This window comes from Hyperoodon ampullatus (genome assembly GCF_949752795.1).
Source record: "Hyperoodon ampullatus genome assembly, chromosome: 6".
NCBI classification, from domain to species: domain Eukaryota; kingdom Metazoa; phylum Chordata; class Mammalia; order Artiodactyla; family Ziphiidae; genus Hyperoodon; species Hyperoodon ampullatus.
This window is the reverse complement of record NC_136919.1, coordinates 61,491,089-61,509,069: the sequence shown is the minus strand read 5'-3', so window position 1 is coordinate 61,509,069 and position 17,981 is coordinate 61,491,089. Positions and strand designations below refer to the sequence as shown.

Here is a 17,981-nt window from a genome sequence, read left to right as displayed (position 1 = left end):
TACCCTTCCAAGAATTTGTCCATTCCTTCGTGGTTGTCCATTTTATTGGCATATAGTTGTTTGTAGTAGTCTGTTATAATCCTTTGTATTTCTGCGGTATCAGTTGTGATTTCTCCTTTTTCAATTCTAATTTTATTGATTAGAGTCTTCTTCCTTTTTTTCTTGATGAGTCTGGCTAAGGGTTTATCAATTTTGTTTATCTTCTCAAATAACCAGATTTTAGATTTATTGATCTTTGCTCTTGTTTTCTTCATTTCTATTTCATTTATTTCTGCTCTGATCTTTATGATTTCTTTCCTTCTACTGACTTTGGGTTTTCTTTGTTCTTCTTTCTCTAATTGTTTTAAGTGTAGTGTTAGATTGTTTATTTGAGATTTTTCCTGTTTCTTGAGGTGAGATTGAATTGCTATAAACTTCCCTCTTAGAACTGCTTTTGCCATGTCCCATAGGTTTTGGGTCGTCATGTTTTCATTGTCGTTTGTTTCTGTGTATTTTTTAATTTCTTCTCTGATTTCTTCAGTATTCTCTTGGTTATTTAGTAGTTCACTGTTTAGCCGCCATGTATTTGTGGTTTTTACAGTTTTTTTCCTGTAATTGATTTCCAGTCTCATAGTGTCGTAGTCAGAAAAGATGCTTGATACAATTTCAGTTTTCTTAAATTTTCCAAGGCTTGATTTGTGACCCAAGATGTGATCTATCCTGGAGAATGTTCCATGTGCACTTGAGAAGAAAGTGTATTCTGCCACTTTTGGGTGGAACGTTCTATAAATATCAATTAAATCTATCTGGTGTATTGTGTTGTTTAAAGCTTGTGTTTCCTTATTTATTTTCTGTTTGGATGATCTGTCCATTGGTGTAAGTAGGGTGTTAAAGTCCCCTACTATTATTGTGTTACTTTTGATTTCTCCTTTCATGGTTGTTAGCATTTGCCTTATGTATTGAGGTGCTCCTATGTTGGGTGCATAAACATTTCTAATCGTTACATCTTCTTCTTGGATTGATCCTTTGATCATTATGTAGTGTCCCTCCTTATCTCTTGTAACAGTCTTTATTTTAAAGTCTATTTTTTCTGATACGAGTATTGCTACTCCAGCTTTCTTTTGATTTCCGTTTGCATGGAATATATATTTCCATCCCTTCACTTTCAATCTGTATGTGTCCCTACATCTGAAGTGGGTCTCTTGTAGACAGCGTATATATGGGTCTTGTTTTTGTATCCATTCAGCCAGTCTGTGTCTTTTGGTTGGGGCATTTAATCCATTTACATTCAAGGTTATTATCAGTATGTATGTTGCTGTTACCATTTTCTTAATTGTTTGGGGTTTGTTTTTGTGGGTCTTTTTCTTCTCTTGTGTTTCCTGCCTAGAGAAGTTTCTTTAGCATTTGTTGTAAAGCTGGTTTGGTGGTGCTGAGTTCTCTTAGCTTTTGCTTGTCTGAAAAGCTTTTGATTTCTCTGTAGAATCTGAATGAGACCCTTGCTGGGTAGAGTAATCTTGGTTGGAGCTTTTTCTCTTTCATCACTTTAAGGATATCCTGCCACTCCCTTCTGGCCTGCAGTTTCTGCTGAAAAATCAGCTGATAACCTTATGGGGATTCCTTTGTATGTTATTTTTTTGTTTTTCCCTTGCTGCTTTTAATTTTGTTTTTTGAATTTAATTTTTGTTAGTTTGATCAATATTTGTCTTGGTGTATTTTTCCTATAGTTTGTCCTGTATGGGACTCTCTGTGCTTCCTGGACTTGAATGACTGGTTCACTTGGGGGTTCCTCCCATCTCCTTGGGTGTCAGGGTCCCCCACCAGCAGCTGGCAGGCACCCTAGTTGTGGGGAGATGCTAACTCAGTATCTTCCCACACTGCCATCTTGACGCCTGCATGTATCTTTTTGAATTATGGTTTTCTCCAGATATAGGCCCATGAGTAGGATTGCTGGATCATATGGTAGCTCTATTTTTAGTTTTTTTAGGATCCTCCATACTGTTCTCCATAGTGGCTGTACCAATTTACATTCTCACCAACAGGGTAGGAGGGTTCCCTTTTTTTCACACCCTCTCCAGCAACTTGTGCCCTTCTGACTCTAGGCCACTCTCTGTTTTGGTTTGTGGGCACAAACACAGCTGTTGCCCTCTCCTTCACACCAGTAGGGGAAGAGCTGCCTAGCTCAGTCACCCTGTGATGCAGAGGAGTGCTCTCCATACTTGTTGATTGCTTACTTTTATTTTTGAACCAGTATCTCCAATATATGTATGTATGTATATTTATACCTTTATAAATTGTATACTTGTGTTATTGTTAAATAAGCTCTATAACATAAAACAAAAAAATAGAATATTTTAAAGGTATGATTTTAAAAGATTTTTAAAAGAAAGATTAAAAAGTTAATATAAAAACTGTGGAGACAGTAAAAAGATCAGTGATTGCCAGGGGTTGGGGAGGAGGGAAGAATGAGTAGGCACAGAAAATTTTTAGGGTACTGAAACTCTTCTGTGTGATACTACCATGGTGGGTACATGTCATTATACATTTGTCCAAACCAATAGAATGTACACCACCAAGAGTCAACACAAATGCAAACTATGGGTTTTGGGTGATGATGTGTCAGTGTAGGTTCACTGATGGTAACAAATGTACCACTCTGGTGCGGGACGTTTTTGGGTGTGTAGGGGCAGGGGGTATATGGGAAATTTATGTACTTCCCACTCAATTTTTCTGTGAACCTGAAACTGCACTAAAAAATGTAGTCTATTAAAAGAACTAAATATAATATAAAATAAAATCTATATATGGAAGTCTCCAATTTTTTTTTTCCATTTTAACTCACTTTGGAGACTAAATACATCCCAGTGTGTATGTAAGACAATGGACTTTCCCTTTTTTTTTAATAAAATAAGAGATAAAATTTTTATTCTTTGATATGGATTGGCACTGGTGTCATCACTTGGTCCATTTTTTAGACATTAATATTTCCTGTTAGGTATTTTGGGAAAAGGTGGAAGGATTCTACAGTGCAGCAGGGCTGAGAATGGTGTCCTCACTTGTTTATTTACTTTCTTTGTATTTCACCACGAACTCTTATGTACCCTATATGGTTAAGTAATTTATGGATTAAATTATTTTTCATAGTGTAGTCTTTACAGTAGTTTACAATGAGATAAGAGGTAGTCTTTAAAATCTTCTATATAAGGTTTGCTGTTTTTCTTGTGACAAAGTGCTTCAAATTACTCTTGAACTTGAGTGTGAATTATGTACTTTTCTGTAACATAAAGAGAAGGGTTCCAAATCTGTAGACCTTTTCTTTGATGGCAAGTGGCTATCAAAAGCATTCTATCTATAAATTTTTTTTTTAAAGAAGCCAAGACAAAACACATTCTGTCACAAGAAGTTTTAAAAAAACTGAACTGCTTTATTGAAGGAGTTTTATGGAGCATTATGAAAATAGTTGTTTGAAAGTGTTTCCAGAATTTTGGAATTTTTCCAAAAGATCTAAATCTATAAAAATTCATATATGTGTATACACATAGAAAATTCAGAAGCAAAATTTTTTTTTTTTTTTTTTTGCTGTACGCGGGCCTCTCACTGCTGTGGCCTCTCCCGTTGCGGAGCACAGGCTCCGGACGCACAGGCTCAGCGGCCATGGCTCATGGGCCCAGCCGCTCCGCGGCATGTGGGATCCTCCCAGACCGGGGCACGAACCCGCGTCCCCTGCATCAGCAGGCGGACTCTCAACCACTGCGCCACCAGGGAAGCCCAGAAGCAAAATTTTTGAACCAAAAAATGTGTTTGAATTTTTGTTAAAAATATAAAATGTATTTAGTATAAAATGCATTTGTGAAAATATAAAAACAGGACATATATTAATTTAAAGAACAGTTGATTAATTCAGGGAAGTTGGAAATATTTTAGCCAAAATTCCAATTAAAACTTCATTTACTTGATCGATAGGATTGAAACATGCATGTCATGATTTAATAAACACAACCAGTGGTGTACTTTTGCCAAGTGCATCTTCCCTATTTACCATGTCACGGGAGTGGTCAGGGTGAGGATTCAGTATTAGACTTCCAAACAGGTTTCCCCACTATCCAAAAGCAGAGCATTCCTATATAACCTGTCATAAGCTGAAATGGCGTTAAATGAAGGAGCAGTTACCCTAGGCCCCACCTTGCTAATGGATGAACAAAATAAATGGAGACAAAGCACAGATGCTCACAGACACAGTTCAAAGCTGTGTGGACTTGGTGCTGAGATGCTGAGAGTAGTTCCTGGGGAAGGAGCTTGGAGGGGCCACTCTCACTGCTCTGGGTGAGCGCTGCCTCCAAAAGGGCTCACTGCAAAACAAACAGTGAACGCTATTTTTGCTTTTTTGCCTTTTTTGGTAAAAACGAAAATCCTCTTCGGATTTCTTTCGGTTAGCGAAAACCGGTACAAATGCAGGTCTTTCGTGAAAGCGAAGTGGCATAAGGCAAACTTTCAAAGAGCAGGGATACTTGTATCACAAAAAGTTATACAAGATTTTTAAAATTGTAAAGCATATCCAATCATATTTCTTTCATTAACAATCATTAGTAATAACTTTTTGTTCAGAGTAAGAGGTTTCAGGGCTACTGATAAAACCAAGTTAAGGCCCTCTCCCTCCTCTCATAGCTGTTTATGCTTAGTTTCAAGCCCACTTGTACTTGGTTATACCTTTGTGGAAGTGTTTTCTTGCTTGTGTTTTGGATAGGGTTTCTCTAAAATTTTGTTTCTGGGCCCTTCTACTTTCTCTTCCTTATTGATTCCTCAGAATTCTTTTCAGCTGAAAGCATTCTTATCAGCTTTGATGCCTGCACATGCATGCACACACACATACACACACACACACGCGCAACTCTGTGTGGTAAAGCAAGGAGGTAGATGGCAGTCTGCCATCCTGATTGAGTCTTTCCTACATAACTTTGTACTGGAATATCATGGTGAATAGTATTTAGGGCCAGGGCCAGAAACCAAACATCCAAACTAAACAGTCCATTTCCAGATCTTAGACTGGCTCTTGACTGGGGGACGTAGTTGCTATTTGCAGACTACTAGTAAGAGACCCTTTAACCCTCATTCTCTGCTGTATCCCTACAATTATAAAATATTGGAATGAAGGTAAGTCAACTAAATGAGCAACCTTACAGAGTAATTTTGTGATAATGAAGAAAATAATTTTCCTTTAATTCCAAGTGCCAAGGAATAAAATTTGATACTAAAAACTATGAGAATGTTATCATCCTAAGACTTTCATTTGTAGGAAAGACATCTTAAATAGTAACTTTTATTTTATTATTTTTTAATTATTTTTTAATTTTTTTAATTAAAAAAAATTTTTTTACTAGGGTACAGTTGATTTACAATGTTGTGTTAGTTTCAGGTATACAGCAAAGTGAACCAGTTATGCATATACATATACCCACTCTTTTTTAGATTCTTTTCCCATATAGGCCATCACAGAGTATTGAGTAGAGTTCCCTATACTATACAGTAAGTCCTTATTAGTTATCTATTTTATATATAGTAGTGTGTGTATGTCAATCGCAACCTCCCAATTCATCCCTCACCTCCCATTACCCCCTGGTAACCATAAGTTTGTTTTCTACATCTGTAATTCTATTTCTGTTTTGTAGTTAAGTTCATTTGTACCCTTTTGTTAGATTCCACATATAAGTGATATCGTATGATATTTGTCTTTCTCTTTCTGAATTCACTCAGTATGACCATCTCTTGGTCCATCCATGTCACTGCAAATGGCTTATTTTGTTCTTTAAATAGTAACTTTTATTATCAATGGGACATTTTGTTGTTAGGAAGTAAATATTCATTAGCCTCTAAAATTCTTTATCTTTGAAAGAATTTTAATATATTCAATGTGTAGAATAACTTGTATTTAAAATACTTATATGTCCAATAATACCCCTCAGAAATATTGAATCTTTATGAGTTAAAATAGTAATTTTCCTAATTTGATATCGTTGTCATTATTATAGCTAACATTTACCTGAGTGTTTACTGTGTGCCAGATAGTTAAGGTCTTTTCATGTATTAATATTCATTTAACCCCCACAAAATCTTTGTAAGGTAGGAATCATTTTCCCCATATTATGGGGATTTATTATATTTCACATATTTGGTATATCTGGTATATCTATTTTACATGGTATACTTACTTTATATAGTATATAGAAATGAAGTATATCCGTAATTACAAAATTTAAAGTAAATGTCAGAGGTTTTTGCTTCCCAATTACTTACTCAAAAATATAAATAGAAAATTTACTATTTTGTTGGCATCTAGACCTTATGACATTTCCCACTAATTGCTCCTTCTCCTAACATCAGCTTCCCAAGGCTCCTACTTTCCCTGAAGTCCAATTTTGAAGTCAGTCTAAACTACATAATATGTACATAACAAATTATATAAATAACATACTAGTCCTCAAGTGACAGTCACCTGTTTGTATCTCAGAATTTTTTGTATGCTAAAACACTTATGCTTTTCCTTGAAATAGATAGGATGTGGAATTTTATATGTTTGAACTTTCTCATCTTGGTATGCCGATTATAAACACAGTAGATTATCTCTAAAACAAAAGGCTATTTTTTGTCCAGAAACTGTTTTTTGTTCTGTTTCTCATATAACTAGATAAACCCTACTGAGATTCATATCTCACTGCATGGTATAGTCAAAATCCCAAGGGCCAAAGATGACATGGGGTAAATTCTCAAGTGCTGGGCTTGCTTTTGACAGGATCATGCTGCTTTGTCATTGTTTCCTAATGTAAAAAGGTGTGATGTTTTAATACAGGAGTGAGGGGTATTGTATAGCGCTAGACTTCAGGAGATTGATAGAGAAGAGGTCATGAGATGCTCACTCCCTTCTCCTCGCACCCCCTCACTTGATTCCAGCTGTCATTTCCATTTCTTCTACCAAGCTGGCACCTTTCTTTTGTATTAAAGAGTTGGATTTTTCACTGGCATCCTTTATAACATAGTTTGAATCACTTTTTAATACTGGAAGTTAACATTCTTTATTCTTCAAAAGAGCTGTGGGTTCTTTGAATAGCTTTGCGATTTCACTGACACTCCTCCCTACCTTTCAGTTCTGAAGGAGGTTTTCATCTTAGAAGTATGTAGTATATTTTACTTACACTAGTTCCATGAAACATACTTTCTGTATTGATTACCTTACCTTTGCTGCTCTGAAAAAAATATCCTATACAGTAAGTGTTATAGAAAATTGCTTTCATCTCTCAAATACTGCTTTAAAGATTTTAAATGCTTAAGACTCTAAATCCCAAGCAAAAAGTAGATTATTATTTTATTCTTTTTAATGTTATAAAGAAGTAATATGTGGTTTCTCTTAATACTGCACTGAATATTAGAATTTAGTTATTAAAAGCAGATCAAGGAAGGAGCCAAAATAATTATGACTTTTGTTCCATCCATCACATAAAAATTCAGATACAACTGCTCAAAAAATATTTTATTTTTTCAAAAAGAGATTTGAAGGAATACCTTTTATATTATAATTCCTTTTAGAATATCATGTATGTGACAATTCATGAAATGTGTTTCTCCAAATTTAAGAAATAGGACAACTTTTTATTTTTTATTTTTTTGCTGCGGTACGCGGGCCTCTCACCGCTGTGGGCTCTCCCGCCGCGGAGCACAGGCTCCGGACGCGCAGGCCCAGCGGCCACAGCCCACAGGCCCAGCCACTCCGTGGCACGTGGGATCCTCCCGGACCGGGGCACGAACCTGCGCCCCCTGCATCGGCAGGCGGACTCTCAACCACTGCGCCACCAGGGAAGCCCCAGGACAACTTTTTTTTTTTTTTTTTTTTTTTTGCTTTATAACAAATTTAATCAGTTATACATATACATATGTTCCCATATCCCCTCCCTTTTGCGTCTCCCTCCCACCCTCCCTATCCCACCCCTCCAGGCGGTCACAAAGCACCGAGCTGATCTCCCTGTGCTATGCGGCTGCTTCCCACTAGCTATCTACCTTACGTTTGGTAGTGTATATATGTCCATGCCGCTCTTTCACTTTGTCACAGCTTACCCTTCCCCCTCCCCATATCCTCAATTCCATTCAGGACAACTTTTTAAATGTTGAAATTTTTTATATGTTAGAGGCCAGTTCTGTTATGACTTACATTGAGATAATAATCCAGGAGCCTATTATTGATAGAAGAGTACTTTCTTCTTTTTATTAAATAAGGCCTTTATGTAAGTTTTCATGCATTTTATGCACTTTAGGTCCTTATATAACAGGAACACATGTATACAAGCCACCTATCACAGATTGTCTCATTAAGATCTTAGTGGAGAATTTAAAAATAGAACAATGGTAATACTACAGTGAAATTTACTAGCTTACCATTTTTAGAGGGCTTTTTTATATTAGGTGCAACATAGCTGAAGGGTTAAGAGAATGGCTTTGTATTAGATTTTTAACTATCTGATCCTCACAACAGTTTTAGAAATAAGCAAAAAAAAAAGACTTTTCTTCCCATTTTCTAGAGGGAGAAGGTGGAGGCTCAGAGAGATGACATGGCATTGCCCAACAAGATAAAGCTAAGTAAGTGGCAGCATGAGAACCAGAAAAAAATAGGACTTGTGATTCCTGGTCCACCGTCTCAGTGGAGAAGATAAATGAATTTACAGAAGTAGAGAGAGACTCGGTGTAGGAAGAAACAGATATGATTTTGTAATTTCTGATTTTTATCTACTTTTGAAACCCAGGGACATATTTTGTGTTAGTATTAGCCCTCAGCTTACCTTAAAATGACTCAAGGTAAGGAATGTTAGGACATGTGAGATGTTCCCAAACATGAGGTCATACCATGCTTATTTAGTGTTGGGTAATAGAATGAACTTTTGTGTACTTTATCTTTTTATGCCTACAGCTATGCTTTTGCTTCTTTTTTTGACTTTGAATAAAGTATGGGTAGTAATTTATTCACTAGAGTGTTAAGGTTATATTTTCCCAAGTATCTTCATCCTTTTCTATAAGGTATTTTTTGCCAAACTGAATATGACTAATGTGGCTTTTCATCTTTTCCAGTCTCTCTCTCTCCCCTCCCTCCCTCCCTCCATCCCTCCCTCTGTCCCTCCCTCCCCTCCCTCCACTCCCTCCCTCCTTTCCTTCCTTCCTTCCTTCATTCCTGTCAGTCATTCAAGCCATCCCTGAAGATACAGACATGATTAGATTTGACACAATATCTGGCCTCGGTAGCTCCTTAGTGTAGTGACTATAAACATGTAAACTAATGCATTTCTGCCAAAGCAATAAATGCAATAGTAGAAGCAAGCATGAGGGACCCACAGAGAACCAGAATAGAAGTTAACACTGCCTTTGGCCTCAAAAGAGCCCAAAGAGGTGGTTTCTGAACTGGGTTTTTGAGGGCAAATAAGAATTTGTTAGGCAAAAAGCTATGAATTTTCTTTTAACTACAAATAACTCACCCACTTCTGTTTCTCAGACATTGTGTATGTTATTTCTTACTTTTTGTTCACCAGATTATTTCATATGCATTCAGAATTGCCCAAATATCTAGTTTCTTAAAGCTCTCTCAAACCAGACTCTTCAGATTGAATATAATTTGGAAATTTTCAGACTGTCTACCATTGTTCTAAGTTGTGGCTGCAGTTGGAACATGGTTTTCTTGTAAATAACATAAAATTATATTTGAATATGTCTTTGAAATATTTGATTTTACTTTACTGTATTTGAAGTATGTTGAAAGACTTTTTAGTCTTTCAAAGGTGTAATAGTATTCTTGGACTTAAAATTCACTACAGCTTGCTTTAGAAGCAAAAGTCTACAAAATATGATTAAACTGTGATACAGAGGCCCAACAATTCTCCCAAATATTACACTACTTAGGGAAGAGAAAAAGTTACCAGCACTTGCTTATGTTATTTATTTTATTATATCCAGTGTAATGCAAGGGTGTTCCTTTGTTATATGAATGAAAATAATTATGCTTTTCTTACAATATAGGAATCATATTATTTACTCTTAAAAAATCATAGGATTAGTTCAGCTTCTTTTGTTTCAAAACATTGTTTTCTAGGTGGTTTGAAAATTTTACTGAGCTCATTTTGAAATATCTTGCTTATATATCCATCTGTTGTGTGTCTTAAGATTGAAATTTAGGTCAAATTGCAACTTGAATTTAACTTTACAAAGGTAATAAGTGTGCCATCTTTAAAAACTGCATTCTAAATTTTAAGCACAATAGATCAAAGTACACCTTATTTAAATAAATATTCTGGAAAAAAGTCTCAATTATTTTCTCCCAAACTTTCTTAAAATAGTCACGGTTCTCAATATAAAATGTGAGGTTTAGCTTTATTATTTTAAAGGAGGATGAAAAGTTGTTTATTTTAAAATTTTAATGATTTTGCTTTCAAATTATGGAAATTCTCCTTTGGGGACAGCTTTATTTGAATTGTATGTGGCATTATTTTTATTTCTTAAGGCTATGATTAAAAGTTTCGTGCATGTCTACCAGCTTGCAAGCACTAGAATTGCTACATTAGAAAAGGAAATGACATCTCATCGAAGTCACATTGCAACCTTGAAATCAGAACTTCACACAGCTTGTTTACGTGAAAATGAAAGTTTACAATCAGTAAGTCCTACAATATTTTTTTCTTCTTTGAATCTTGGGTCACATTTACATTCATGTTTTTGTTGTTCATAAGATCACTCACCAGTATATATAATTTAGGGTGAGTAATCAATCAAGCAACGTAAAATTATTAAGTGTGGAGAAAATTTTGAAGGAAGAAAAGCAATTAATTTTTCCATTGTATCATGTATAAAGATATGCATATTGTTATCAATGCTAAAACACTACATCAAGATTCCTTTGTGTTTGGCAGTGCAGCTGACAGTTGGATTTGGCAGTATGCATAGTTAAAGCTTGCAACTGTCTGAAGATTCAGTGTGTCCCATTAAGACAGAATATTATTAATTATGCGTATAACCAAAATGGTAATTAGAACATGTGATTATTCTCTGTAGAAAGCTAGTCTTATCCATAATACATGTCCAGCTAAAGATGCATGTTGTGATTCATCTATATGATTAAAATTCAGTTTCGGCAGTCATTTTATGTCTTAAAATTTTAGCCCATGATGAAATTTGGGCTCATTTAAGACTAAACAAAATTTTCTACATTTGAAATACACGTTTGGGGAGTATCAAAAAATGAATATATTTGTGACATAAAGGAATAAAATACACATTTAAACTTTCTCCTCAAAAGCCAGGTATGTCAACATATCTCAACAGTGAGATTCAGAGGGTTACCAATAATTAGAATGTCTTTTTTCCCTATTTGGTTTGATTAGAATGGATCTGGGTGACTTGTAAGGAAAAACAGTATCATTTTGCCATTTTAGCTATTGACCAATTTCAAATGATATATTCAACAGAAAAAGAGTTAGCATTAAAGCAAATAGATGCATAGTTGTGGTTTGTTTCTTCCGCTCCTTCAGGTCCTAGCTCAAGTGTCAGCGTCCAAATGAAAGCTTTATGACCATGGTATTTAAAACTGCAACCACTAACCCTCCCCCACCCCACAAGCTCTGTCTCATTCTCACCCCATGTTGCCTGTCTACCTTCACTTTGCTTTATTTTTTTCACTATAGCACTTACCAACTTACATATATTGTATTTTATTTATTTGCTTTTTGTCTGTTTGCTCCTTACCCTCATAGAATATAAGTTCCATAAGGACAAGCAATTTTGGTTATTTTCTTCACAGCTGTAAAGGCACTCTAGTGCCAAGAATAGTCTGACCCACAGTAGGTGCTCAACAAATGGTTATTGAATGAAACATACGGGGACCTAATCCAATAAATGAACAAACTAGTTATTTGGGACCTGAGATGAGATTCAGTTGAGTTCAATTTGTAAAATTACTCTGTTAATTTCTTAGTGAGAGAGTAGTAAATTTGACCTCAAATAAGAGAAATCAAAATGAAGAGGAAAGCTTTATAAAGATTTGAGTAAGTATTTGGAATTCATTCTAGTCTTTCTCTGAAACACATTTACATTTTTTCCTGTTAACTCTCTGATCCCATTGGTTAATATTACATTATACTATGTCAGCTTTGTTGGGTCATACCATTATTGGTTGTTTATTACTGTTATTCATATAAAAATAATTGTTTATGTTCTGAGAAAGTTTGGTAAGGTGGGATTGTTTCCCATGGGTTCAAAAAATTTTTTACCAATTATTAAGCTATTGATGTCTTAATGGAGGTGTGCTTAATATCCCCCACTATCATAATAAAGCTCCACTTCTCAACCTTCTGAACAGATTTACAGGATATGCTCATCATCTTATTAGTAAGAGGAGGTTCACTCTGGCAGTGATTCTCAAAAGGGAATGTGTGTAATGTGAAAATTTTCCCCATGAGATTCTGATGTGTCCTTCTAGGACACTGCTGCCTAATCCCATGTTTCTATGGGATATATGCTCTCCAGTCTCTTCCCTTAGTTGAGAATCACTGTTTTGAAAACAATAATAAATTTGTCTACTAATTTCTATTTTTCAAGACATTTATACGCACTTTCTAACTTGAACCACTTAAGAACTCTGAGAGAGGTTAAGCTTTTAATTTCATAGATGAGAGATTATATAGTTTGGTAGATAAGAGCATGGGCTTTGGAATTACATCCATTAGAAGTACAGTCAAGTGTAAATAACAGAAAACTTGACTAACATGTTTAAGACAGTTTTTTTTTCTCATACAGCAAGAAGTCTAGAAGTAGGTGGCTATTGTCATTGGTTTAGTGGTTCAGCTTCTCTGTAATTTCTCTGCCACTCCCTGATTGTCATAAGATGGAAGCCAGCTCTAGGATTTGGAATGACATTCAAGTCAGAGGAATGGGATGGCCCAGCACTACCTGTTTTATATATATGATAAAGCATTGCAAGGCTTTCCACTTAGAAAATATTTAAGTATTTATGCCATATATTTATTTTTTTAATATTTAGAAATTTTAATATAAATTTAATAGATAACAGATATTAAATGTATATTTAAATGCTTATATATTTAAAAGAGAAAAAGCCTTCCAAGGAAGTTCCAAACATACTTCCACTTATATTCCATCAGCTGGAAATGGGTTGTGTGGCCACCTTGAGCTATAATGAGTCAAGGGACAAGGAAATGAGGAATGAATAGATACCGGGTTAACCAATTAATGGTATATCTGACTTGTCATACAAGTCAGATATATCTGGATTCCAATTCAACTTCTGTCAGTTGCTAATCAGGTGGCTTGGGTCTCAGGTTTTCGTCTGTAAAATGAGGATAATGATACTACTCTCTAATAGAGATGTTGGGAGGTCTAGTGAGAAGTCTTTTTTTTTTTTTAACATCTTTATTGGAGTATAATTGCTTTACAATGGTGTGTTAGTTTCTGCTTTATAACAAAGTGAATCAGTTATACATATACATATGTTCCCATATCTCTTCCCTCTTGTGTCTCCCTCCCTCCCACCCTCCCTATCCCACCCATCTAGGTGGTCACAAACCACCAAGCTGATCTCCCTGTGCTATGCGGCTGCTTCCCACTAGCTATCTATTTTATGTTTGGTAGTGTATATATGTCCATGCCACTCTCTCACTTTGTCACAGCTTACCCTTCCCCCTCCCCATATCCTCAAGTCCATTCTCTAGTAGGTCTGTGTCTTTATTCCCGTCTTACTCCTAGGTTCTTCATGACCTATGAAAGAATGCTCAACATCACTAATCATTAGAGAAATGCAAATCAAAACTACATTGAGGTATCATCTCACACCGGTCAGAATGGCCATCATCAGAAAATCTGCAAACAGTAAATGCTGGAGAGAGTGTGGAGAAAAGGGAACCCTCTTGCACTGTTGGTGGGAATGTAAATTGATACAGCCACTATGGAGAACAGTATGGAGGTTCCTTAAAAAACTAAAAATAGAACTACCATACGACCCAGCAATCCCACTACTGGGCATATACCCTGAGAAAGCCATAATTCAAAAAGAGTCATGTACCAAAATTTCATTGCAGCTCTATTTACAATAGCCAGGACGTGGAAGCAACCTAAGTGTCCATCATCGGATGAATGGATAAAGAAGATGTGACACATATATACAATGGAATATTACTCAGCCATAAAAAGAAACGAAATTGAGTTATTTGTAGTGAGGTGGATGGACCTAGAGTCTGTCATACAGAGTGAAGTAAGTCAGAAAGAGAAAAACAAATACCGTATGCTAACACATATATATGGAATCTAAGAAAAAAAAAAGGTAGTGAGAAGTCTTAAAGTACTTTGCACTTTGCCTTGCACTTAGTGAATAATCCAAAAAAAGTTAGCTATTATTTTTATTACCATTATATTTATAGAAAGTAATTGGATTGCACCATAGGAAAAGATTATTTACTAACATAACATCTTCAGTTTCAAACTGTGTCATTTTGTTCTGCTTCCTATTGTAACCTTGAGCATGTAACTCCTGCTCTATGATCACCATTAGTATATTCCCATGGCTGAGCTCTCTGCCCTTTCTGCAGCCTGTGTTCCCCTCTTTTCACTGATACATTCTTGAAAAGCAGTCTATACTTTCTTCTTCTATGTGCTCATTCTACTGAAACTATTTTCTTAAAGGTCACCAATAATTTTCTGCTTGCTCTGCTTATCCATTGGTTCCTTCTCATCTCCTTTCATCTTTCTCAGACATATGAGGCTTCAACTACTTTCTTCTTTAAATACTCATCTCCTTTGTTTCTCTTGTTATCGACTTTTCTTCTTTGGCTCTCTGGCCTCTACTTAGTTGAGCTCTGCCTTCTTTGTATTATTGTTTGTTAACTCTTTTCTCCACCCATTAGTTTAATATTTATTCTGCATCTGGTCTGTGACAGGGTTAGTTTTAGTCCTAGGGATGTCATGTGAACCTAAACAGACAATCTTTACTCTCATGAACTTAAAATCTAATAGTGAAAGTAAATATTTTTCATGTAATCACATTAATTAATGTGTAATTACTTACCAGGATAAGTTCACTGAAAGAGAAGAACTTAAGTGTATAAGAGTTTTTTTAAACAAATGAGCCTGCCTTAGTCTAAGGTATCAGTAAAGCCTTTTCTGGGTCAGTGATGCATAAGCTAGTATCTGAAGACTGGGTATAAGTTACCCAGGGGTGGAAGAGAATAGTGTTCCAGATCAGGAGGAGAGGAGCGCAGATATCTACAAAGGCTCTGTGGTGGAAGGAAGAAATTGAAGAAATTGAGGAAGACCAGTATGGCTGGAATAAAGAGAGCAAAGGCAAGAGTACTCTGAGATAAGAAAGGTCTGGAGAAAAGGGCAGAGGTCAGACTTTGTTGTCTTTGTTTTGAGAGCAAAGGAAGAGTCATTGAAAAACTTTAAAGAAGGAGTGATATGCTTGGATTTGCTTTTTTTAAAAGATCACTTTGGCTGTAGTGTGAAGAAACAATTGAATGTGAAAAACAAGAGATAGGGGTGTGTCAAACAATTCCTAGGATTTTTTGCTTTTGGAAATGGATTAATGATCTCATTTACTGAGAGAGAAACAATGGAACAGGAGAGGATATTGTGAGTTTAATTTTGAGTATGTTAAGTTTGAGGTGCCACTGAGACATCCAACTGGAGATGTCACAAAGGCTGCTTGATGTGAAATTCAAGGAAGATGCCAAGCTGGAGATAACAATTTCAAGTCACTATTATACGGGTAGGACTTGAAGCTGTCAGCAAGACTGAGACGACATAGGGATGGTTTATAGAGTAAGAAGAGAAAAAGGCCTAAGAATGAAGCTTGAAGAACTCCAGCATATAATGCCTGAGTACAAGAGGGTAACGTTGCAAAGGAAGCTGTGAAGGAACAGGCAAAGAGGGAAGAGGAAAACCAAGAAAGTATGATGCCATGAGAAGAGAGAATTTCAAGAAGGGTGACATGCCAATAGTGTCATATACTGCTGAAAAGCAAGTGATATGAGGACTGAAAAATGGCCTTTGGAGTTAGTGCATGGAGGCCCTTGGTAAACTTAACAAAGGCTCTTTCAGCAAGAGATGGTGAAATTAGTGGAAGTTGAACAAAAGAAGTGAATTTAGGCATCTGTCGCAAAGATTTAGCTATTAAGTGTGAAAAATAGGAGTGGAGTGTTCAGAGGATTCAGGGAGTTCTAAGACAGGAATGACTTAAATATGTTTCAGTATCTTCTTAAAATAGGCCTCCCGTAGTCTGGTTTTGACCCTGTCCACTGTACTGTCCATTTTTATAATTTCAATTATCACCTTTTTCATAATGCTGCTTTCTTCTACTTCTTTTTTTTTAACTCCAGCTTTCTTTTGACTAGTGTTTGCATGATATATCTCTTCCCATTCTTTTAACCTATGTTTTTTTTTTTTTTTTTTTGGTGGTACATGGGCCTCTCATTGTTGTGGCCTCTCCCGTTGCGGAGCACAGACTCCGGACGCGCAGGCCCAGCAGCCATGGCTCACGGGCCCAGCCGCTCCGCGGCATGTGGGATCTTCCCGGACCGGGGCACGAACCCGTGTCCCCTGCATCGGCAGGCGGACTCTCAACCACTGCGCCACCAGGGAAGCCCTAACCTATGTTTTATATTTACAGTGGGTTTCTTGTAGAAAGATATGGTTGGTTTTGTTGTATTTATCCATTTGACAATCTCTGGCTTTTAATTGGGTGATTAGAGCATTTAAGTTTAATAAAATTATTGACATTTTTGGATTTTTGTCTACCATTTTAGCTGTCTCATGGGGATGAAGGTGAAGACATAACCTCTACTTTTGTGGATTCCTCTTCTAGCAAGGGAAATGGTCACATAAGCAAATATCAATACTAAAAATAGGCATGTATAAAGTATGTGGGAACATAGATGAGGGAGGAGTTCATTCCGCCTAACATTGTTAGAAGAAGGTACTGAGAAGATGAAATGTTTGCAGGAGTCTTTGAAGGATGTCTAGCAATTTGACACCTTGTTAAGGGGGAAGAGCTGTAAAAAATCTTTGCTTTATTTTGATTTGAGGAATAGGCCTCATGCGTAGTACATATATTTAATGAGTTAAATTATATATGTTTTTTTTGTGTAATAGAAATGTATTGTTGCTTTAGTTCCATTCCCCCTCTGAATCAAAGACATCCAACTCACCCAAACAGCCTGTACCCACTGGAGCCCAAGACTGCTTGCAGCAGTCACTCCAAACCCTACCTTCACATGTTTCCAATCCATTCTTGCACCATCCAATCCCTGCTTCTTACTTTATAACCTAATTTGATTCTTTCTCTGTTTCACTCTTGATGTTCTTATTTGGTCTCTGTATTTGTTATTTTGGTCCATTCTCAAAACTCCATTACTGGGTCCTCAGATGAACTAGCTCTCTGCTCCAGTACCTGCTTCAATTACCATCACCTCCTTCCCCTCATATATAGCTTTAGAGTCAGGCAGACTTGGGGGTGCTTTCTGGCACTCTTATTTATTACCCACACAATACTCTAAGCATCAGTTTCAGTATTTGTAACATGTAGGTGAAATTCCCTACATTGTAGGATTGTTGTGAGGATTAAACAAAGATACAGTGTTTGGCGTATTGGTAGATCCTCAGTAAATATTGGCTCGCTTCCCTACACATACAAATTTTTCTGATAGTTACGTATATATCATACAGCTAAGCTATACTTGTAGCTTTAAGAAATATATGTAAGCATGAGGAAATCTTTTTATGAGTAGGCAAAAGATCTAAAACAACACTTAAATCAGTGCTTTTAGCACATTTAATACTAAATACAGTATTAATGTTAGCTGCTGTTGTTATCACTTACTTAATGAACTCAGGAAAGTCAGTATATGCTCATTTCTAAATTTTCTACCATTTCACTAGATAAGAATAAAAAATAAATATTCATTATTAGTTAAGAAAAA

General features: G+C 36.1%; 1 protein-coding gene across 3 annotated transcripts in view; it reads left to right on the top strand.

The window, feature by feature from the left end:
• The window catches only part of CCDC171 (coiled-coil domain containing 171), a gene marked incomplete at both ends in the record, with an annotated part of 355,055 nt that overhangs the window by 297,350 nt on the left and 39,724 nt on the right, over positions 1 to 17,981 (top strand). For all 3 annotated transcript variants that reach the window (XM_079707044.1, XM_079707043.1, XM_079707042.1), the window contains one exon: positions 10,505 to 10,657. In XM_079707044.1, coding sequence (XP_079563170.1) covers positions 10,505 to 10,657 — 153 coding nt within the window. The remainder of the gene's footprint in view (positions 1 to 10,504; positions 10,658 to 17,981) is intronic.